We start from the raw sequence: 23,774 nt of genomic DNA, 5'->3' as shown, positions 1-23,774 counted from the left end.
ACGGCTTTCCAAAAGTCATATGTGTAGATTTCAAATATACCCTCGGATTTGACCTTTGACCTTTACTTCAAGGTCAAATGGGTCAAAATTTTCAAAAAAATGAAATTTTTTATGAAAAAAAAATTTTTTGCCCTGTTATTCAGACGCCACACAGACTTAACCAATAATATTATTGGAAAGTGTTACCCTTCAGGTCATCTTTCATCTCCGTGAATTTGGGGTCAATCGGTGCATTTTCACAGGAGTAGCGGCCATAAGATACCGAAACTGAAAACTGTCTCTAATTCGGGAACCGTTAATGCTAGAGACCCATTCTTTTTCATTCATTTTGTAGAGCATGTAAAGCCCAACACTGGAGGTGGTCTCGGTTTTTTTGTATTCCATACGGTTTTCGAGTTACGCTGTATCAGAAAGTACATATTGGTGGTGAAAGGAAAATGTACGGAAGCCGACTGGTGCCATATGTAGAAAAAAAAATTATCTCGAAATTTCGAGATACTATTTTGAAATTTGAACAAAAAAAATTTTTATCTCGAAATTTCGAGATAGCATTTTGAAATTTGAACAAAAAAAAAATTATCTCGAAATTTCGAGATAGCATTTTGATATTTGAGCAAAAAAATTTATCTCGAAATTTCGAGATAGTATTTTGAAATTTAAACAAAAAAAATGCTATCTCGAAATTTCGAGATAATTTTTTTTTTCAACATATGACACCAGTCGGCTTCCGTAAAAATGTGCAGTACGGTAATGGATAATAAATTTTGAACTCCGGAAAAATAAAACATAATGCTTGGCAAAGCAGACAACTTGTGGTCAAAAATGACATTATTTTATCAAATTTAAACTTCTGCAACTTCAGAGAACCTCCCATTTCAAGAACTTTGACCAAAATGACCTTTTCTTTATTTTAATTAATTTTTTCTGTAGGAAATTTATGGCACATTATGGTAACTCCAAAATTATAACATTTAGTCCCTTATATCTCCAAAACTGGCAGAGATAGGTCCATAGTTACTATTGAAGTTGAATAGGAAGTCATATACTGGCAATCTTACTGTGACCTTGACATTGACCTTTGACCTACTTTTCACCATGAACTGAACTTTGCAAATTTTGCTTCCCTTTTATCTCCAAAACTGGCAGAGATAGGTCCATAGTTACTATTGAAGTTGAATAGGAAGTCATATACTGGCAATCTTACTGTGACCTTGAAATTGACCTTTGACCTACTTATCACCATGAACTGAACTTTGCAAAATTTGCTTCCCTTTTATCTCCAAAACTGGCAGAGATAGGTCCATAGTTACTATTGAACTTGCATAGGAAGTCATATACTGGCAATTTTACTGTGACCTTGAAATTGACCTTTGACCTTCTTTTCACCATGAACTGAACTTTGCAAATTTTGCTTCCCTTTTATCTCCAAAACTGGCAGAGATAGGTCCATAGTTACTATTGAAGTTGAATAGGAAGTCATATACTGGCAATCTAAATGTGACCTTGAAATTGACCTTTGACCTACTTTTCACCATGAACTGAACTTTGCAAATTTTGCTTCCCTTTTATCTCCAAAACTGGCAGAGATAGGTCCATAGTTACTATTGAAGTTGAATAGGAAGTCATATACTGGCAATCTTACTGTGACCTTGAAATTGACCTTTGACCTACTTTTCACCATGAACTGAACTTTGCAAATTTTGCTTCCCTTTTATCTCCAAAACTGGCAGAGATAGGTCCATAGTTACTATTGAAGTTGGATAGGAAGTCATATACTGGCAATTTACTGTGACCTTGAAATTGACCTTTGACCTACCTTACAATGAACTTAACTTTGATTGCACCATTTTTAGTTATATATATTTTTTGCATATTTTGAAAATTCTTGTTGATTGCATTTTTACAGCTTGTCAAGCACAAGACTGGTGGCTGCACCCCTTATTTTGTGTATGTGGGGGTCTATACGAATGCGCTTGCTCCAGCTGGTGGTACAATATTCGGAGGCGGTATCGCCTCTCTGATCCTCTAGTTCTCTTTTTAATTTAAGATTCTTGATGAAAAGTTTGGAAGGTCAATCATCAGGTCCTGTGTAAAGCTTAGCTATGAGCATGCTCAGGTAAATATGCAAACCATTCCTACATTTTACAACATTGATAAAACTTGTGCACCAGCTACCATGCCCTAATAATGTCACAGTGTTAAGTATTATAATGTACACTTTGTATATCAATGCATTTAATTGAGAGCCAGTATGATTGTAACTCTCCTGTAGCTAACTTTTTTAGCTGTTCATTTATCAGTACCTAAGCAATATGAATTTTTTGTCAAGTTGCCAAAATCACAGTGGGGATTTCTGAAACACATTTGAAAATACATATGTATTGATATGAAATTGAACATAGACAATGATTTAATTAAACGTCAGTGTAACTTATTGTACCACCAGCGTTAGCGCTGGCGGTACACATGGTTTCGGTCCCGTCCGGATCGTTCCGCCGGCTCCGCCGGACGGCTACCGTTACCGCTTCTCCTCCTAGGCGGTAAGGCCCCCCGTACCCATCTCTTGGATTTAGGTCACCTATAATCTCAACTCGTTCCACGTAAAATTTGGGCTTTGTCGGTATTGGGGTCTGGGTGTGGCACTCATTGAAATGCACCCTTGTCCAAAAATGGCAAAATTAAATGCTAATTATCTACCCTACGGAAGGGGTTATGGGAAAAATTTCTACAGACGGCTTTCCAAAAGTCATATGTGTAGATTTCAAATATGCCCTTGGATTTGACCTTTGACCTTTACTTCAAGGTCAAACGGGCCAAAATTTTCAAAAAAATTAAATTTTTTACGAAAAAATTTTTTTTTGCCCTGTTATTCAGACACCACACAGACTTAACCAATAATATTATTGGAAAGTGTTACCCTTCAGGTCATCCTTCATCTCCGTGAATTTGGGGTCAATCAGTGCATTTTCACCGGAGTAGCGGCCATAAGATGGCGAAACTGAAAACTGTCTCTAATTCGGGAACCGTTAATGCTAGAGACCCATTCTTTTTTGCATTTTGTAGAGCATGTAAAGCCCAACACTGGAGGTGGTCTCCGTTTTTTTGTATTCTGTACGGTTTTCAAGTTATGCTGTATCAGAAAGTACATATTGGTGGTGAAAGCAAAATGTGCAGTACGGTAATGGATAATAAATTTTGAACTCTGGAAAAATAAAACATAAGGCTTGGCAAAGCAGACAACTTGTGGTCAAAAATGACATTATTTCATCAAATTTGAACTTCTGGAACTTCAGAGCACCTCCCATTTCAAGAATTTTGACCAAAATGACCTTTTCTTTATTTTAATTAATTTTTGCTGTAGGAAATTTATGGCACATTAAGGTAATTCCAAAATTATAACATTTAGTCCCTTATATCTCCAAAACTGGCAGAGATAGGTCCATAGTTACTATTGAAGTTGAATAGGAAGTCATATACTGGCAATCTTACTGTGACCTTGAAATTGACCTTTGACCTACTTTTCACCATGAACTGAACTTTGCAAATTTTGCTTCCCTTTTATCTCCAAAACTGGCAGAGATAGGTCCATAGTTACTATTGAAGTTGAATAGGAAGTCATATACTGGCAATCTAAATGTGACCTTGAAATTGACCTTCGACCTACTTTTCACCATAAATTGAACTTTGCAAATTTTGCTTCCCTTTTATCTCCAAAACTGGCAGAGATAGGTCCATAGTTACTATTGAAGTTGAATAGGAAGTCATATACTGGCAATCTAAATGTGACCTTGAAATTGACCTTTGACCTACTTTTCACCATGAATTGAACTTTGCAAATTTTGCTTCCCTTTTATCTCCAAAACTGGCAGAGATAGGTCCATAGTTTCTATTGAACTTGAATATGAAGTCATATACTGACAATCTAAATGTGACCTTGAAATTGACCTTTGACGTACTTTTAACCTTGAACTGAACTTTGCAAATTTTGCTTCCCTTTTATCTCCAAAACTGGCAGAGATAGGTCCATAATTACTATTGAACTTGAATAGGTCGTCATATACTGGCAATCTTACTGTGACCTTGAAATTGACCTTTGACCTACTTTTCATCATGAACTGAACTTTGCAAATTTTGCTTCCCTTTTATCTCCAAAACTGGCAGAGATAGGTCCATAGTTTCTATTGAAGTTGAATAGGAAGTCATATACTGGCAATCTTACTGTGACCTTCAAATTGACCTTTGACCTACTTTTCACCATGAATTGAACTTTGCAAATTTTGCTTCCCTTTTATCTCCAAAACTGGCAGAGATAGGTCCATAGTTACTATTGAAGTTGAATAGGAAGTCATATACTGGCAATCTAAATGTGACCTTGAAATTGACCTTTGACCTACTTTTCACCATAAATTGAATTTTGCAAATTTTGCTTCCCTTTTATCTCCAAAACTGGCAGAGATAGGTCCATAGTTACTATTGTATTGAATAGGAAGTCATATACCGGCAATCTTACTGTGACCTTCAAATTGACCTTTAACCCACTTTTCACCATGAATTGAACTTTGCAAATTTTGCTTCCCTTTTATCTCCAAAACTGGCAGAGATAGGTCCATAGTTACTATTGAAGTTGAATAGGAAGTCATATACTGGCAATCTAAATGTGACCTTAAAATTGACCTTTGACCTACTTTTCACCATGAACTGAACTTTGTAAATTTTGCTTCCTTTTTATCTCCAAATTTACGCTGTATCAAAAAGTACATATTGGTGGTGAAAGCAAAATGTGCAGTACGGTAATGGATAATTAATTTTGAACTCCAGAAAAACAAAACATAAGGCTTGGCAAAGCAGGCAACTTGTGGTCAAAAATGACATTATTTCATCAAATTAGAACTTCTGGAACTTCAGAGCACCTCCCATTTCAAGAATTTTGACCAAAATGACCTTTTCTTTATTTTGATTAATTTTTTCTGTAGGAAATTTATGGCACATTATGGTAACTCCAAAATTATAACATTTAGTCCCTTATATCTCCAAAACTGGCAGAGATAGGTCCATAGTTACTATTGAGGTTGAATAGGAAGTCATATACTGGCAATCTTACTGTGACCTTGAAATTGACCTTTGACCTACTTTTCACCATGAACTGAACTTTGCAAATTTTGCTTCCCTTTTATCTCCAAAACTGGCAGAGATAGGTCCATAGTTACTGTTGTATTGAATAGGAAGTCATACTGGCAATCTGAATGTGACCTTGAAATTGACCTTTGATCTACTTTTCACCATGAACTGAACTTTGCAAATTTTGCTTCCCTTTTATCTCCAAATTTACACTGTATCAAAAAGTACATATTGGTGGTGAAAGCAAAATGTGCAGTACGGTAATGGATAATAAATTTTGAACTCTGGAAAAATAAAACATAAGGCTTGGCAAAGCAGGCAACTTGTGGTCAAAAATGACATTATTTCATCAAATTAGAACTTCTGGAACTTCAGAGCACCTCCCATTTCAAGAATTTTGACCAAAATGACCTTTTCTTTATTTTGATTAATTTTTGCTGTAGGAAATTTATGGCACATTATGGTAACTGCAAAATTATAACATTTAGTCCCTTATATCTCCAAAACTGGCAGAGATAGGTCCATAGTTACTATTGAAGTTGAATAGAAAGTCATATACTGACCATTTTTAATTAAATTTTTTTGTATATTTTGAGAACTCCTTTTGATTGCATTTTATAGAGCTTGTCAAGCACAAGACTGGTGATGGTGTCCCTTTTTGGAGGGGGGGGTCCATACGAATGCGCTTACTCCAGCTGGTGGTACAATATCCGGAGGCGGTATCGCCTCTCTGATCCTCTAGTTTGTTATGTATTTGTTTATTGAAGTTGTTTGGTCATACTCATTTAAGAAAGAACTCGTATGGAAATGAATGAAACATACATATGACATATATTTTGTTCCAGGGTTTTATAGAGGAACCAGACAGGAAGTGGACCTTGGAGGAGTTTCCACCAATCAGTGAGGGTTTTACAATAGACCAGATCAAACAGAAAGTCCTGGATTTACAGAAAGTGGGTGGCTTCCAACTTTTTCCTTATTTGCCAAAAAGTTTTCCTTTGTACTTACTGCTTGAAAAGACTTTAATATAAAGAGAGAAGTTCTTTAAAAGAGAAATTCTATGACACTGATAGTCAAGTTTTGGACTCTTTTGCTACACAGGGCCTTTGCTCTGTGGGCTATTTCAGTAAAACTGCTTCTAGTTAAACATAAAAATGCACACAGTTAACAGTGAAGATTTTTATACCACATCTTTGAACCAATGCTCACATTCAGCAATGAAACATAATAAAAAACACACTTATTATTTATGTCTCCTCCGTCCCAGTGTACCACAAACTTATAAAGTCCCATTCATAACAAGAGAGAAGGCTACAAAGACTATCGATTGTTCGTGATTTGGCCAAACAAGGCTGCTTTTATTATATAAACTCACTATCCTAATAATTTTAACAATAATAACACTTTCCTTTTCATCTTTGATATCAGATGGCTGTAAATCTGAGGCGCAGGCGGTTTGATAATGGTGCTCTCCGCCTTGACCAGGTCAAGCTACAGTATGTCCTGGATAAAGAGACCGGACTGCCCTGTGGCTACTCTGTTTATCAGCAGAAAGACAGCAACAGGTACAATACAAGGCATCACATAACAATACAATACAATACAATACAATACAATACAATACAATACAATACAATACAATACAATACAATGAAGTGCAACACAATAAAACAAAACAAGGCAGTGCAATAAAATACAATACTAAACAAAACAAGACATAATACAATGAATTGCAACTATAGGATAGCACTGCTATACATTTGTGATTTATATAGTATAAAGACATACCATTTTGATAAAAGAATATGTTATACAGACTGAACTGTGGGACCAACTTGACATTGTCTTAAAACAAGATCTATGCTCCTAACATGATTTTCTCTCTCCAGACTGATAGAGGAGTTTATGTTGCTCGCCAACATGGCTGTAGCGCACAAGATATACGGCAGCTATCCCGAGAAATCTCTGCTTAGACGCCATCCCCCACCACAGACGAAGATGGTGAATGATCTGGTAGGTACTTGCTCCAGTTTCATATACAAAAAGACTTGAGTCAGTTCCCAGGCATTGTTGACTAAGAATTCTATGAGAGTGCTGTAACACTGTATCTGATTGGGTAAGATGTGACCATTTAACCTTAGTAAAAAAATTCTGATTTTAGGTCATGCTCTGCAGTTGACATTTTAGGTTCTGATTTTAGATTGTGCTCTGCTGTAACGTGGACTTTCCCATACAGAAATATTTTCTTTAATATATGTGAAATGCCATAAGAAAACACACTTGATTAATATACCATGCGTTTTAAACTTATTTCAGGCTGAGCTGTGCAGTAACATTCTCATTCTGAAATGCATTCTATAGTAGAATTGAATATCATTAAAGTTTATCATTGAAAATTTCTGTGAGAGGGGTAATCTTTGGTATGTCCTACTCACTTGGTTTATTGATAACTGAGAGGCTGTGTCTGATAATTCTTACAAGAACACAAATTATAATTTGATATTTTAGTTCTGTAAACTTTGATTTCAGGTGGAGCTCTGCAGTAACATGGGCATCCCCATAGATGCCAGTAGTTCAGGGGCCCTGCAGGAGTCCCTGGCAGCGTACTGTGATGATGATATCTGGTCCAAGGCCAAAACACAGATACTCACTGTCCTCTGCTCTAAGCCAATGCAGGTGGGTACTGGTGTGTGTGTGTGTGTGTGTGTGTGTATGCTCGCGTGCACAGGGGTGCATGTGTGTGTGTTAGTGAATTAGAGTAAGAATGTGTATGTATGTATGTGTGTGTGTGTGTCAGTAAGAGTAATTGTGTGTGCTGTGTGTATATACAACATGGCTAGGGTGGGTTAGGGGAAAGTTACATGTATAACACTAATTAAATTAGTGATCGTAAGGAAAGTTCTGTCTTGGAGGGGTGGGAGGGGGATTAGGGGGCAGAGATTTTTCTGTGGACAGGTATGGGTAAGCACTTAATAGACATTTTGAATGGATACTGTTATAATTGTCAACATATTAACATTTCTATCTCAGTTTACTATATTTTTGACATCAAATTCTAAATGAGAGAGAGAGAGAGAGTAAGGCTCTGTTCACATGGAAATCTATTTTCTAAAAATCTAAAAATCTATTTTCGGTATTTTGTGATCATGGTCTGTGCCCTGGATACCTCGGGGAGTAATTATTGGCAGCGCAGAGAATTAATTACAGCTTTGGAAATAACTGGCCATGGGGTATTCAAGGCACAGACCGTGATCACAATATACTGCAAATAGACTTTTAGATTTTTAGATAATAGATTTCTATGTGAACGGAGCCTAAGATGTTAAAGCAATAATCAATGAAATGAGTGAAACATTTCCCTTCCACCATGTGTTTCAGACTGCCCGTTATTTCTGCACTGGCTGTATTGATGATGAGGACGCATTCAGACACTATGCCCTCAGTGTTCCTCTCTACACTCACTTCACCTCCCCAATCAGGAGATATGCTGATGTCATTGTGCACAGATTGCTGGGTGCCTGTCTGGGTAAGTGTTCTATGTCGGACTGCTGGGTGACTGTCTGGGTAAGTGTTCTATGTCATACTGCTTTCAGTTTGCCTCAGTATGTGTCCTATGTCAGACTGCTGGGGGCCTGTCTTGGTAAGTGTTCTTTGTCATACCACAGAGACTGCTGGGGGCCGGTTTGGGTTACTAAGTGTAATAGCAAACAAATTGCTGGGTGTTGTAGTGCAAACTGCTCCTTTAGTGTTTGATATTGTCTTAATGCTACTTACATGCCAAAGTACTATGTTAAACCAGCACCTTTTTATCACCAGAACACTATATTCCAGGTTACTGTGACCCTCCCAGGAAGTCCAAGGAGTCCATACAGAGACAGGCAGAGCACTGCAATGACAGGAAGAATGCTTCCAAACAGGTCCAGGAGCTCAGCAGTGACATGTTCTTTGCCATATTTGTCAAGGTGAGAATAGCCAGTTTATCTTAAATTGGAATTGGAAAATATGTTCTGTTTAGTGTATATTAGGTATCATTATTCCAAGGGTATTTTTCTTGTCCTCTTATGCAGCCAATGGCAAATGAGATTGAAGAAGAACGCCATTGTAAAGTGTTTTTTAGTTTTTTTAACAGGTTTCCACTGTACAGATATACTTTGTCATGTATCATTTTCTTTTTTTAGCTCAAAAGGGTTACTAAATGTCATTACCAATGGATAGGACATATCACAAGAGTGGAGTAAAAGTTGATTTAAGTGTTACCTTATTTCTCTCTCAGGAGTGTGGTCCACTAGAAGAACAAGTTATAGGATATATCTGACTTTGTCTTACTTTATGTCTTCCAGGAATTTGGCCCTCTGGAGGAACAAGAGATGAGATATATATGAATTTGTCTTACCTTACTATTTCCAGGAGTGTGGTCCACTTGAGGAACAAGGGATGGTGATGGGGGTCCTGGACAAGGGTTTTGATGTTTTGGTGCTAAAGCTGGGAGTGGTAAAGAGAGTGTACTGTGATGTGAGTACAAAAGTGGACACTTTATCTATGCTTGTCTGTAGGGGAAGATGGAAGGTGTATTCTGGTAGATAGTCAGAATTTTTGAAGTTAACATTGATGGCGATCTAATTTTTTCTGTTGGAAGATGATCAAAAATGGAGGATGGATCAAAGATAATTTGGAAGACTCAGATATTGTCTCTCGATCTGCCCTTGGTGTATGTGTATTTAGTGCTTTCCTTCACTAACTTTTTCAGTCACTTTAAATTATATGTATATAATTGTAATGTAATTCTTCTTTTGAACAGTTTCATTGCTGATGTGCAAACTGAGTACATCTTTTTATATGATAAAGAGTATTGCTTCGTGTTTCCAGAAACTTCCCCTGAGCAGTTTCTCCTACCAGAAGGTCCGTAAATGTCCTGAGCTGACCCTGGTGTGGGCCCCAGATGATGACCATCCCAGGGAGGTCACTCAGAAAGTGACCATCTTCACTCATGTCCAGTGTATTCTTAAGGCTGATGACCAGCCTCTGAAGTGGAGTGTAAGTAATTGTTTTCAGGCCTGTGGAGAGGGAGGGGGGAGGAGGTCATCTGGAATGTTGATCATGAATATAAAGTAGTTTATAAGGGGGAGGGGTGAGATGTCAATCAAAAATGCATAGGAAGTATTGGTTATTATCTAAAACGGTGGATGGATGCGTGGCCCTGGGGGGGGGGGGGAGGCTCATCAAGAATGGTTGTAAGTTATTTATATCTCCTAACTCTCAAAGGGGAGGGGGGGTAAGTCAGAAAGTGGGTAAGAAGAATCAATATCTCTAATATCAGACATGCTGAAACTGTCGGTCCCATCGGTCATAACCGGGAAAATTTGTCTGGGCTGGTAAAAAATTGGACTTGGTCGGTCCAAAGGACCAACAAGAGTTTTAAGAACCACAATTTTGAATTTACAGTCATCATTCGACATACTTCACTAATAAAATTATATGAAACCCAAAGCGTTTTTCCCCTCCATTTCAAACCTATCACATTCACAAACAAAATAAGCTACCGATTTTTGGTCCGACAAAAATCCATTCGGTCCGGTAAGTTTTTCATTACTGCTGGTCCAAATGTCCGCCCATTCTGAAAAGTTTTCTGCGTGTCTTTAATATATCTTTAATTCTGTGTGGTGGGTGTCAGATCACTCAGATTTTAGATATAATGCAACTCCAAATCCTTGTGCAGGTAGTTGTGTGTTTGGTTAGTAATTCCTCAAGTATAGTACAACATGCACTGCACTGTTTGAGATACTTGTCAAATTGATATACGTAATACGTCAATTATTGCAACTGATCCCCACCGTTGCAATTGACAACTGTGATTATGTTTAAGGTTTGCATTGTTATAAATATTAAGATAAAATAGATTCATTGTTACCAGTATAAGCAAATTAAGTAGCCGAACACTCTGTGACCATACTGACGACTTTGGTATTCTCTTTCCAGGCCACAGTACATAGACCAGTGGAGACCTTATAGAAGATCCACAGCTACCATTAAGATTACATGTTCTTTTATTTCGATGTACAAGAGAGTTATGGAAAATGGCAATTCCCTAAACAGTTGAAAGATAATTTGGAAAATTTTACCAAATCTGGGAATATAAGACATTTATTGTATATTTTTGTGAGAGTTGATGTATCTTATTGACTGTGGAGAGAAGTTGGTATCTTCTGGTTCATCAATATTTCCATTCTCAGTTTTTGAATTTTATCAGTGAATGTTTCTGACACCTAAAGAGATATTAATTTTAATTGTAATGTTTTTTAATGAAAGTTTGAATTATTTAAAAGAATTTTACATTTTAGTGCTTTACCTGCGGAAATTTTTCTGTAAAATTATTACGAAATCAAATGCCTCTCATTGTAATTATTTTGTTGCTTCACAGCCAATGCTGTAATTCTTCTCTATATGAATTTTTTTTATTAGATAAGTGGAAAAATTGAACAACTTGTTATTGAAAGCAGAGAGCCTAGCTATCTTGTTTCAATTGGTCGTCCATTGGAATGGAGAGCAGCCATATGGTAGGTTTTATAAAAGGCAGCCATTTTTATCGGAATGAATGGTTGTTCGTCAGTTATAATCACTTAAAAAAATTGAGCATGTTTTTTTTTATTGCAAAAAGTAAAAATGTGAGTTTTTAAAGTTTGAAAGAAAAAAGGTGCACTGTGGCAAAGTTTTCAGCATAGTTTGCAGCAGCTCTACTGGATTTATAATTTACCTACATGTTTTGTTTTGTTACTGTAACATTTCTGTGGGAAGATGCATTTTATGTACAATTATAAGCCCCACTAGTTTAACTAAACTATCTGTATATTTTTAACATTTAATGAAAAGTATTGAAATATTCTGATAGTTAATGTGAAGAGGTGGAACAATTTGCACAGCCGAAAACAAAAATTTTAAGACTTGAGGGAACAATACTGATAATCTGTGTGTGGATTGAAGATTTTTGTCAACTTTCCTATGTTGATAACTATCAAACTGATGAATATTTATTGATGTGAATTATTGCATTAATATTGTTGTCGACTTGTAAACTGTCTTTCTGAGTGGTGTTCTCATAGAAGGGGTTACGTAAGGAAAACAATTGAGGCAGATTTCAAGTAAAAGTTAAACAGAAATAAAAAAGAATTTTTCATAATTTATTTCTCCAAGCTTGTGCTGGTTTTACAAACCAGATACTAAGATGAATGTTGCAGGTTTGACATGAATTTTTAAGTTTTTATAAACGGGCTAGAATAATTTGAAAACAATAATTGATAAACTGCGTGAAATAATGCATCATACAATGTATATAAAAATAATTTTTGACCAAAATTGCTCATACCACAATGTAACAGCTGTTCTACTCCAACATTCGAAATGAAAGACCCTCAAAATAACATCTCTTAAACTTTTATAAATCTGCATTTTTTCCAATCACCTAAAATATTCACAATCCCAATATTGTAAATGAGAACATCTGTCTGAAGAAAATGATAGAGGTTCAACAAGACACTGACATATAGTTGTGAAATTGAGATTAACCTTGAGGTTAATTAAACAAAAAATGATGTTGGATCTCGAAGAAGGTCCAACGCTTTTCTCAACTTAAACTTCCATTTTATTCTGTAGTTGATTTTCCTGTTTAAACAGTCATCTATGATTCAATTTTAAAATATCTTTGCAAAGAGGTTTCCAAAAGCTCTTCAAGTTTTTCCTGTACTTGCTGACCTTATATGCTAATTTAAGATTGATTTCGTAAAATAAGTGCGTAATGAAACATCATGTTGTAACGCATCTTAATATTTAACCTTCATTCCTTAACACCATCTCTGCAACACTTGGGTTTGCTTCAATAATATAATAATATAATAATAATAACAATATGTGAACAATGCTTGTGAAAAAAATATGAACAACAACGAAACTGATGAAACAAAAACTACTTCAGGGTAATGGATACCCTTTTCAAGATTTTTGGCCCTCAAAAACTAATTTCAAGACCAAAATGTTTAAACCACAATGCTACACAACTAGTCACAAAAGGTAAGTCTCTTATCCTATAAAATATGAAAATTACAAATTCTGCCTTATGTGAACCCATTCTCAAAGAGAATTAAGTCAGAAATTCCAAGCCTTACTTGATATTTAATATTTTTAATGGGATAGAAAAATTATGCACCCAATGTTGTAAACAACATTTCATTGAATAAAATTCACAACACTACATGGAGTCTGGGATATGAGATTAACTTAAACACACTACTTGGGATTTCTGCCTTCTAAGTACGATTTGTACTTCACAACAAATCTTGTGTGAAATTATGAATACATACCAGTATTTACATTCTTACAATAATATTATGTAATGTACTAAAGACTACAAAAATTACAAAATAGTTTTTTAAAATATATAAGTGAATATTTAGTTTTATGGTAAGATTTCTGTCATAAAAATGAGAAATTATTCCTTTCCTTAAAGGTACATACGAACCAAGCATCGGTGGAGCGTGGATTCCCAATAACACATGTAAACCACTTCTACTAGTTTCTTATACAACTCTAATAAATTTGACATGCCAAGGGATAAACTGAATAAATCACCCGATCAGCCATAAAAGAGCTTTAGAGTGCTCTTTTCTTTAAATTTTTGGTTGTCAATTTAACCTACTTTCGTGACCTACAGTACTTTTCTGCCCCATTGACATACAGCATAGAAGGCTAGGAGAAAAATCTGTTCAGACATCACTTTCGGGTAAAATTAAACAATGCCTTTTGGTAATTCTCTTAGTTATACTACTTGAAACCATATGCTGGAATTTGGTTGGTTTTTATGACAAAAAATTGACTTTGTATGTATCTTTAAATTGTCTCAAAGGACCAACTTTATGAACCGGATTATTAAGTAAAAATTGACCTAATGTCATTGATATAATAGCTACTACTTGAATGGAAAATAAGATGCTTTGAGGTAGTAAGTATCCCTATGTACTGTTACTTTAAAAGTCCACTAGTCCTTAAATGTAGCAATCATGCAGAATTATGAAAATTATTTAAAAAAAAACTGTATGCTCCTTCCTACCAATACTGCACAGAGTTCTAGCTATTTAGGATTTTTCACTTATGATAAACCTGAAAATCCCATTTTCTGACAAAAATTGTCACTTTTTTAATATTTCATTAACACGTTTCCATATTGCTTCAGGAAAGTATGACCATTCAGTCTATACCAAAATTAAATGAAATTCTAGACTGTCTTGTCCGAAAATTGAGCCATGTGTTCAGAAGGCTCTCTCACAGAATTTCGGTTGGTGATCACTCAGTTTCCATATCTTCCTCTTCTCTTGGTAATTCAATGTTAAAATGTTCTAATATTGGCCAAATGGGTGACATTAAGGCTGAGAAATAGGAGGTCCTGGCCACCACCATTCCCACTATATAGGGTTTTCCATTCTTTAAATAGAACACTGCAGCACCAGAGTCTCCACAGTCAGCAAACATGGCACTGCTGTTGTCTCTAGGTGCACATACCTCTACCATGGATGAAAGGGTGTCTTGAAATTTCCAACCCACGTTATTACAGTACTCCACAGTGCAAGGCTGGTAAGCAGCCCCACCTACAAAAGTGGCCTTCCCACTTGTGAGACCAGTCGTCCTACCACATTTGAACAAAACATGAGTGCTTAAATCTTCACTACATTCAATATACGCCTCCCTAGTAAAGGTTAATTTATTTTCTGTAATCTTAAGATCTCGCAATCTTTGAGGAACTAATCCTGCTGGAATCCCATAGGTCCCTCTATCCTTGACTGTGATAAGAGCTGCATCAATTCCATATTGTCCACCTTTAATATCAACATTCCTAAATACCCGTTCTTTGACAACACCACAAATTCTAGCTCTGCTTGAACTGTGTACAGTCTCACCTACTAGCTTGTTGTGGTGGTTTGCTTCTTGATCTGCATCAGAAGGTTGACAGACTTCAGTACCTATGGCAGGTGGTGGGATGCCTAACACGTGGGAGCATGTGAGGAAACATGTTGACCCCTCATGTTCTACGAACATTCCTAACGTCCCTGTCAAGTTCAAACCTCTCCGTCCAATACCGCATCCCATCCTCAATGGGTCACTGTAAAAAGCAGCGCTTTGACCAAAGTGCACAGCTGGATTTTGTGGCTGACCGTTGTTCATGGACAACAAAACATAACCTTCACGTACATCTACAGGAAAACCTTCAATTGACTCTGGAAATAGTGACTCGCCAAGTGGTACCACACCTTTTGTGTGACAATACAATACTATACATGGCATGCATGATATTTTACCTCCTGTCACTTTAACAGGAGATGCTGAAATAATTGTTAGGTTTCTATGATTGGCAAAGAGACCTTGTGAAACTCTTTGTATGACTTGTCCAAATTCAGTAGACTTTTCAGGTGGAATTGGATTCTCTTCAGCTTCTTGGGAGAAAAGGGCTATCTGTGCTTCCATATCTGGCATGTCCCAGGAGTAGTAATTGACAGTGAATCCCTCATATTCTGTGACTTTATTTCCACAAAATTCAATGCTCACTAGCACTGCAATAAACGGTGGGTAATGCTCATTTGCTTTGCATGCTGGGAAGACAGTTACAATACCAGGTTTACGTGGAAATCCCTTACATGCTGTTTCAATGGCATCTGCAAAAACAATGGAAGGTTTAATATATGAGATGACATAACATGTAAACAATCTGTTCTATCCATTAAACTAGCCACTATAGCAGAGAATTATCCGTTATGGATTATGTCCAAATACGAAAAACGGGTAGTTGCATCATTTGAAATTCGAGCTTATTTCCATTGACATAACACCCGTGAAAAAGTTTCAATCACCTACAAATGGAATTTTCATGCTGAGCCAGGATAGAAGTTTCAGAAAGGAGGGAGGGAAAACTTTTTTGGTAAATCTGCAAATTTGATTACTTCAAACCATTTGAAACTAAAAGAATTAAGAATATATATTATAGTTATGGAACAGGTAACTGTAGTGTGACTTGTCTATTATTACCTTTTTTCATTTTTTAAAATAATGTAGAAATAAGGATGTCACTATAAAATTAATATAAAAGTCTACATATTGATTAAACAGTAAACTCAAGTCAACTGTATTTTGATTATTTATTTAAAGACGTTAACTAAATTAAATATTTTTAAAAAGCACAATTCTGTTTGCTAAGAGCAATGTGACAACTTCAATGTTCTTGATTTTTGATTTTGATTGTGCTTATTTGAAATTTCATGAACTTAATTTAAATATTTCACTTTTAAATATTTATCAATAATATATTAGCTTTTACAAACCTTTTCAACCAACACTGAAGTCATATACAGAGGACAAACAATTTAAGGCTGTTTTTGAAATTCATTTTAAAAGTGTTTATAGCTTTATGTTCTGATAATTTTATTTACCTCCAGCATCACTTGATGATCTCACAGCAGATGGAGAAGCACCATGCACCTATTTAAAAGAACAAACTGGAGTAATCGGAGAGCTACATTATTAATTTATTTACAAAACATATGTAAAAAGATATATTTAACATTCATGTTTAACTTATGACTGAGGAGATTATAACCAAAGGGCATTTTCGTAACCCCTGAAAGCCACTTAATTTTTATTTTCTGGGATGCATGAAATATTCATATTATGTTGCATGATCCGTGACACACCCCATTCTCATGACTTGTGAAAGCGGTATTTATTTTACTGTTATTTGTGAATTGCAACTGATGATTTTATTTCTCCTAAACTGGGATAACTCCCCCCCCCCTCAATGGAACCCTCACTGCTGCACATGTTCATTTCAAAACTTACCTTCTCACTAGAGCTTGGCATAAACCATAGTCTGTACACTGAATCCTCTGGTAACCCGGATGCTGTGAGATCAGTCTCCTTCGGATCTATTGCCATTAGCTTCTTTGGATTTCTCGGATCTCTGACACACCATTCAAGCTGCAAATGTGGGCAGATAGATTTCATAAGCTCTTGAAGTACGGTTACAACATGGCCCTTAAACTTATCATATGCCCCTTGGATTGTTGCGTCAAACTTAGCTCCTGGGGGATATAAGGGAATAAGTTCAATGCAAGAGGAATCTATTGACTTTCTCAATGCACAGCGCGCACCTCTCAGTGGATCGATTGCAAATACAGCATAATCATAGTACAGCTCATTTTTGAAGAGAAAAAAGTCACGTCTTCTTCGTAAAACTTTCCTACCAGTTGATGTGCTATTTTGGACTAATTTCACTGTGAGCCGGTTAAATAGCACATGTGGCATAAAGTTATCTTTTCCTTGTATGAATAGTGTGTCTTCACTACCAACCACAGATGCTGGGTTCTTGTATATCGGGAGTAAGGTGGGCACATAGAACTGTCGACAAGTAGGCTCTTCTGTTGTACTGGGGTTCTGTTCTAACAGAATGTTGAATTTTACCATTGCACTGATTAATATGGGCTTCAACTCACTGTCATCTCCCCATAGCTCATCCAAAAGTCTTTCATCTAGGATGCCCATCTTTAATGCAAACCAATACAGAGACCCTTTGGTTTTGACATGGTGTTTATCAACCGTAATAATAGACTTGAATGTGTCTATCAGCCACCATGGATTCAAAATGACAATGTCTGAGAGATCAACTGTCTGAGAGTGCAACAGATCTCCAAATCTCTGAGGGTGCAACAGATCTCCAATGTCATGATGGAACAGGAGGAATGAATTCAGCTCATTTTCATCCTGCATTCCACCTTCAAGAGCTAACTTTTTCAGCTCCCCATACTGAATCAACTTTTTTTTTCGTTTCTCAGGTGGTTGACGAAGCTCGAGCTCATCTTCTAATCTACTCCATCTTATTGGGTTCTTCTCTCCCCAAGATTTTTGGCTTTCAGCAATTTTCATAACATATCGACGAAGATCAGTTATTTCATGATCTTCATCCTGACATGTGTTGTCAATTGCAAAAAAACATGGATCAACATGCACACCACTCCTCTTCTGTTGTATATGCTGCCGCAATGTAGAAAAGTATGCATTTATTTTTTCTTCATGCTGTAAGAGAATGGGAGAAATATATAATACCTAGGTGTTAAATAGTTCAGGTCGCAATTATGTATTTTATCAGCCAGTTAATTGCCATGATGGATTTTGACAGAATACTTCATTTTTCCAATATTGATGCCTACCCTTTCTTTGGGAACATTTTCAAGGTATTTGTCTTTATGTGTGCAAACGATGATTATTCGGGGGGATGATACTCCATCTTCACTTTTGTCTTGCTGTGATGCATAAGTATGGATTGTGTCAATCCAATAAACAGTATAATCTGAAATATATCACACATAATACAAAGTTATCTATCAGTTACAGAGCCCTTAAAATTGACTTTTCATATATACCTAGGTTGGCCATGAGCTAACGGTATGAAAGTTTTTCGGCTTATGTATGATAACTTCCATTTATGACTTGTTCAACTGGTTGTATATCATGTTTACTAGCTGATACATGTGAGCTAGTGACTTCCTTACCAAGAACAGTTCCAGAGAATTGTTCAGCACTATGCCATTGGTCTTCTAGCCTGTCTGTTAAATCAAGGCTCATATCAATGGCAAGAATGTAAATAGCTCTGGAAGAAAGGAAGGTGTGGTGGGTGTTGTAATACACACTTTGACCTCCAAAATCCCAGACTGTTAGACGAGCTGGTGGATTCTCTATGTCGTATGCGTTTTCTGTCAAATGTGTAAAGACATCAGATGGGAGCTCCTTATTCTCCTCTGTTTTTAAATTGGAACTATTAGGGCTGGGCTGAGTTTCTAAAAAAATCATATCTCAGTATTAAAAAGAAATAAAGGCAAATCAAATCATTTAGTTGTATTATACACAGTATAAAATTTAAAAGCTACAGTGTTTTAAATGCAATAAAATGCTATGATAAGCACACAAACCCAATAAAGAGGTGCATTTCACATGCTTAAGTATAAATAATAAATAAAATGAATACAAATATTCAATTTTTATTAACACGTGTATAGAACAAAAATCCAAGACTGTCTCAATTTTACATCTACATTGTACAGGGTATATACATGTAATTTTTATCATTTCTATACCATTATGTAAGAAGCCTAAATGATAATGTACGTTCGGTGAGGTATAATTTATATTTTTTGTAACTTGTTCCAATATAGTGATTCAGCCATGGTCAATTATATCTGATGTAATGACTTTTGTATAAATAAATATTTAAACTGTAAATCAGGGGGCTTTGTGTCATGGCTATAATGTAGTAACGTATATGGTATGACGCCCAGAAAAATGTCCAAAAAAGGTTTTCTTGTCCAAGCACTTGGTGCAATAAGTACTCGGGTAATATCTTATGGAATGAAACAATTATGTGGTATTTTCAAGTGTAGTTTGACATTTCAGACATAACGAATAAAAAATAGTTCATTTACAGTACAGCTGTAATGTCCTTAGTAGTATATTATTTCTCTCTGACAGATTTTTCTTTAAATTTTTTACATGTATAGTTAAACCTTTTGCATCAATATCAAGATTAAAAATGGATAAGTTTTGTTGCTATGTGATTTGAATTTTAGTTTCAATTACTATTGAGCCATATGGGGAATTTAAGTACTTTAACATATACTATCAATTTTTTTCACAGTGTGTTTATAATCAAACTCTCCTGCACATACTCTTTAGTGCCCATGGCAGACATAGATAAGGAAAAATGTATCCATGTAAATTTGAATTTGTTGCTTTGGCAATTTGTTTTAGGATAAAACTGATTGTTTTTTTCACATTTTCTTGATACATTTTCAAAGTTTTCTTTGCAGGCAAAGACTAAGGCTTTGTTCACATGCAATGTCTATTTTCTAAATTCTATTTTCTATTCGCGGTATATCTTATGATCATGGTCTGTGCACTGAATATCCCGCGGCGTAATTACTGGCAGCGCAAGCCAGTTACTATAAGTTACTTTAAGTAACTGGCTCGCGCTGCCAGTAATTACGCCGCGGGATATTCAGGGCACACACCATGATTATAAGATACCGCGAATAGAAAATAGAATTTAGAAAATAGACTTTTCATGTGAACGAAGCCTAAATTTAACACACAGTATAACGGTATATAGCAAAGCCAGAGATAGTCAGAAAGTGATGAGTAACCATGTACATTTTGTTGTTATGGCAACTTCTTTTAGGATAAAACTGATTTTTTCTTGCTACATTTTTCAAGATAATTCTGGAAGTAATGTATTCTCAATGACTTAACTCGCCCTACTAAGCAATCACTATATAGTTAGGGCAGAGATAGTCTGCTTTTTTTCTTTTTATAACAATCATTGGCTTACAAACTAAGTCAAGCAAAAAATTACTTATAATTACTTGATCTTTACAGAAGAATATCATGTTTTTTTTACAACATTAAACTTGTAAGAAGTAAATTAAAAAAGAAAACTAGCGGTGATCAAATTTTCAAAGTGAGTAAAAGGATTTCACAGCTGGAAGTTTTCCCTTTGGGAAAGTAACATATATGTTCCTTTTTGGGGTAAGATGATGAATTATTTTATATTCCTCATGTTTCCAGGACACTGAAACTTTGAAACAAACTTCTGCATCTGGGACTTTAAAATAGTCATTACAGTTTCTAATCTGTGTATTAAATATATATTTACATTTGCACCTCTATATTGGGTTGGGTGTAGGGTGGGGGAAACATATATAGGATAAGACTGTTACTAATAACCAGCATTAATCATTTTAATTGTTTTATTCACCCCAGTTTTTTGTATTTAATATATGAATATTTGTAATTCTGATAATTTTATTTTAATCAGCAGTGAGACAGAAGTGTAGTGAGTTTTTTAAGAAATAAAAAATTATTATTAAAACACTTTGCCACTTAAGAATATTTTAAACATTATGCAGTGCATCAAGATACAAAGTAGAAAATTGCTTAGTGAAATGTCTCAGTTGTATTTTAAATTTAAAGAGGGAGAAGGGGAACCATTGATGCTGAGGAAGGGAGAGAGGTACCAGGTTCACAAGGGTTTGCTACTGTATGGTGATAATAGATAATAAAGTACAAAAATATTTACAACACATTCCTCAGTTGTAAAAAACTAGACATACCCAACCCCTTATCTTGTGATGCATGCACCACAGTTTGTCCCTCTGCTTGTAAGATGTTCTCATCCTCTAGAGTGAGATGGGATAGGCTTGGAGCAACTTGCCATAAAAAAAAGAAATAGAGTTATCTAAAGCCTAAATTACATATAAAACGCAACCCTTTCTTTTGCCTTCTTGGACAGCACATGCATCTTTATGCATAATCCTTGTAAACTTTTAAAATTACAAAGCATGTCAGATACATGCAATCTTACTCTTATATACTGCATTTTTAATATATATGATTCAGATTTTTTTCTTCATATTTACAAAATGCTTGATTTTCAAACATAGTCATATTTTCATATACCTGTTATCATTTCTTCTTGATTAACATCAGACTGCTTTTCTGAAGGCTTGGATGAAGCTTGTCAAAAAAGTACACAGAGACTTAAAAGGTAAAAAAGTAACTTATCTGTGTGGTAGAGCATTGCTACAACAAGGTAAGACAAATATGGATAAAACAAAGTTTCAGTAATGATGTAATTAGATGGATCACATTTTACCATTCTTACTAAAAGAAGGTAGTGGAGTATTATTAAATTACAAAAAATTAATAAATAAATGAAAAAATAAATAAATGATAACTAGACAACACAGCTGGCAAATATACAAACAACATACAGGAGACAAGGCAGCAAAGCTGTCAAATGTTCAGATATTATGCAGAAAAAAGTGCACAAAATATTTTGGTTAATTCTGGTGCACTGTGACATGCTTTAAAACAGCATAATCACTCTTACCATCTTACATCATGTACTACAGGTAACATGGACATTGACGATTAAACAAGTGATTCAATTCCATGGGTTATAATAGCCACATAAAATGCTCATGTGTTAAAAAAAGAAATTATCATGAAGAAAAAACAGAATATTAAACCTAAATGTAAACTGGCCCTGCCAATTTCCCAAAGCAACCTACCTCTTTACACAACAAAGCCACTCACTTAATTTTAAGTAAAACAAAAATATGATTTGGAAGTTATGGGTCAAACAACACCAAAATTGTGCAAAAAGAAGAATAACTACCATAAATGTAAACCGATCATGCCAGTTTTCAAAAGCAACCTGCGTTTTGACCGAACAAAGCAATTCAGTTTAAAAAAAATTGGTTTGGCAGTCATGAGCAAACATCATGTGGCAGACATCAACAGCCATGGCAACAGCAACAGCCAAGGTGACGAGGCAGACAGACAGACCAATTAAATATAAAAATATAATGGAAACATTATCCACAAACTTAATATTCCTTGAAAGTGGCAATGTCACTGAGAATCCTCCTATCACATTGTTACAGAGAACTCCAAGATTTCATTATTGTTCGATCGCATATTCTTTTTCGGAACCAAAGCTTAAACACATGGCTGAACACTGACAGACTTATGGTTTGATTTATCATTTGAACTATTCTTTGTTTTTTTTTTTTTTTTCATCCTGTTTTCTTTCTTTCGTTTTTCTTTTTTGTTTCCTTCTTTTTGTTTATCACGTGTATAGGAACTACTGACTTAAGCTCACTCAAGTTCCTGAAATTAGTATACTACATCTCTGTGTATTAGTGTATAAGTGCACTGCATCTTTTGAGTGTCACAAAACTTCTGTTTGTACACCAGTTGCCTTCACAAGTCGACCCAAGGGTTGTAACATTTCTGTGGACTCTGCATGCAGTCATTTATTTGAAAATTCAAATTATTTATGAAAATTATAAGAGCATACATTCTAAAAGCAGTTTTTGTTTTTTATAATTGTTTTCTTGTTTCACATTAGCAAATGTTTCTGCAGTTAATATATCAAGACACTTATGAATACGAGTAATATTTCTAGTAGTTAGTTCTTATACACACAAAGGAATTACCTGCATAACTTCCCCGGATTTCCTCATGTATCTTTCTTGTATTTTCAGCAAGCAAACATGATATTGCTGGCCCATGACACTCTATATATAAAAACATTATTTCACTGTTTGTCTTGAAATATCTATTTTCTGTTCCAAAGCCCCATATGTTGTATTTACTGAAGTAATTAACACATGATAAACAGTGAGAAATTTTAATAAATAAATTTTAAAAGACAATTATGTTTCTTGACTAACAAATGTGATAAATGGATTTCAATAGTAAAACAATTTTCTCTCTGGATAACTGCCGTTATTCTTACCAGCTTCATCTGAATTCCAACCCTCCTTCACAAGAACGTAGTCAGTTTCTATGCCATTAGTTATTCGATCTTTATCTTCGTCATATTCCTTCCCCAGAAGCCGCTTTCTCAGGTGTGTTTTACCTGCACCAGAATGGCCCAGCAGCATCACCCTGGCCCTCTTTACTCTTTCAAAGCCATCCTTACATGCTCGTTGATATGCTTCTTGCAGTAGTGGGTCTTGTCTATTTATTTCCTCTGGAAACTGACCTGCAATTTTAAGCAAGGCAGTTTT

At 35.5% G+C, this 23,774-nt stretch overlaps 2 protein-coding genes across 2 annotated transcripts in view; one reads left to right on the top strand and one right to left on the bottom strand.

Annotated features, from left to right (window-relative positions):
- LOC106168728 (DIS3-like exonuclease 2) overlaps positions 1-12,292 on the top strand; it is a 24,274-nt gene extending 11,982 nt beyond the window's left edge. The window contains exons 15-24 of the mRNA XM_086995244.1: positions 2,048-2,116; positions 5,964-6,071; positions 6,547-6,683; positions 7,008-7,131; positions 7,648-7,794; positions 8,497-8,644; positions 8,950-9,080; positions 9,526-9,630; positions 9,985-10,152; positions 11,095-12,292. Of these exons, the coding sequence (XP_086851370.1) occupies positions 2,048-2,116; positions 5,964-6,071; positions 6,547-6,683; positions 7,008-7,131; positions 7,648-7,794; positions 8,497-8,644; positions 8,950-9,080; positions 9,526-9,630; positions 9,985-10,152; positions 11,095-11,127 (1,170 nt within the window). The 3' untranslated portion in view covers positions 11,128-12,292. The remainder of the gene's footprint in view (positions 1-2,047; positions 2,117-5,963; positions 6,072-6,546; positions 6,684-7,007; positions 7,132-7,647; positions 7,795-8,496; positions 8,645-8,949; positions 9,081-9,525; positions 9,631-9,984; positions 10,153-11,094) is intronic.
- On the bottom strand, positions 12,281-23,774 carry LOC106167508 (uncharacterized). Its single transcript, XM_013546307.2, has 9 exons — positions 23,501-23,774; positions 23,199-23,279; positions 21,655-21,711; positions 21,309-21,404; positions 18,699-18,983; positions 18,357-18,496; positions 16,990-18,222; positions 16,584-16,632; positions 12,281-15,812 (listed from the first exon to the last, which is right to left on the bottom strand). The coding sequence occupies exons 1-9, from the start codon at positions 23,646-23,648 to the stop codon at positions 14,449-14,451; spliced, it is 3,453 nt and encodes a 1,150-aa protein (XP_013401761.2). The 5' UTR covers positions 23,649-23,774; the 3' UTR covers positions 12,281-14,448.

The sequence above is a fragment of the Lingula anatina genome, chromosome 9 (genome assembly GCF_051362555.1).
Source record: "Lingula anatina isolate TDL-2025a chromosome 9, LinAna3.0, whole genome shotgun sequence".
NCBI lineage: Eukaryota > Metazoa > Brachiopoda > Lingulata > Lingulida > Lingulidae > Lingula > Lingula anatina.
The sequence above is the reverse complement of the archived record's forward strand: the minus strand, read 5'-3'. Positions and strand labels throughout refer to the sequence as shown.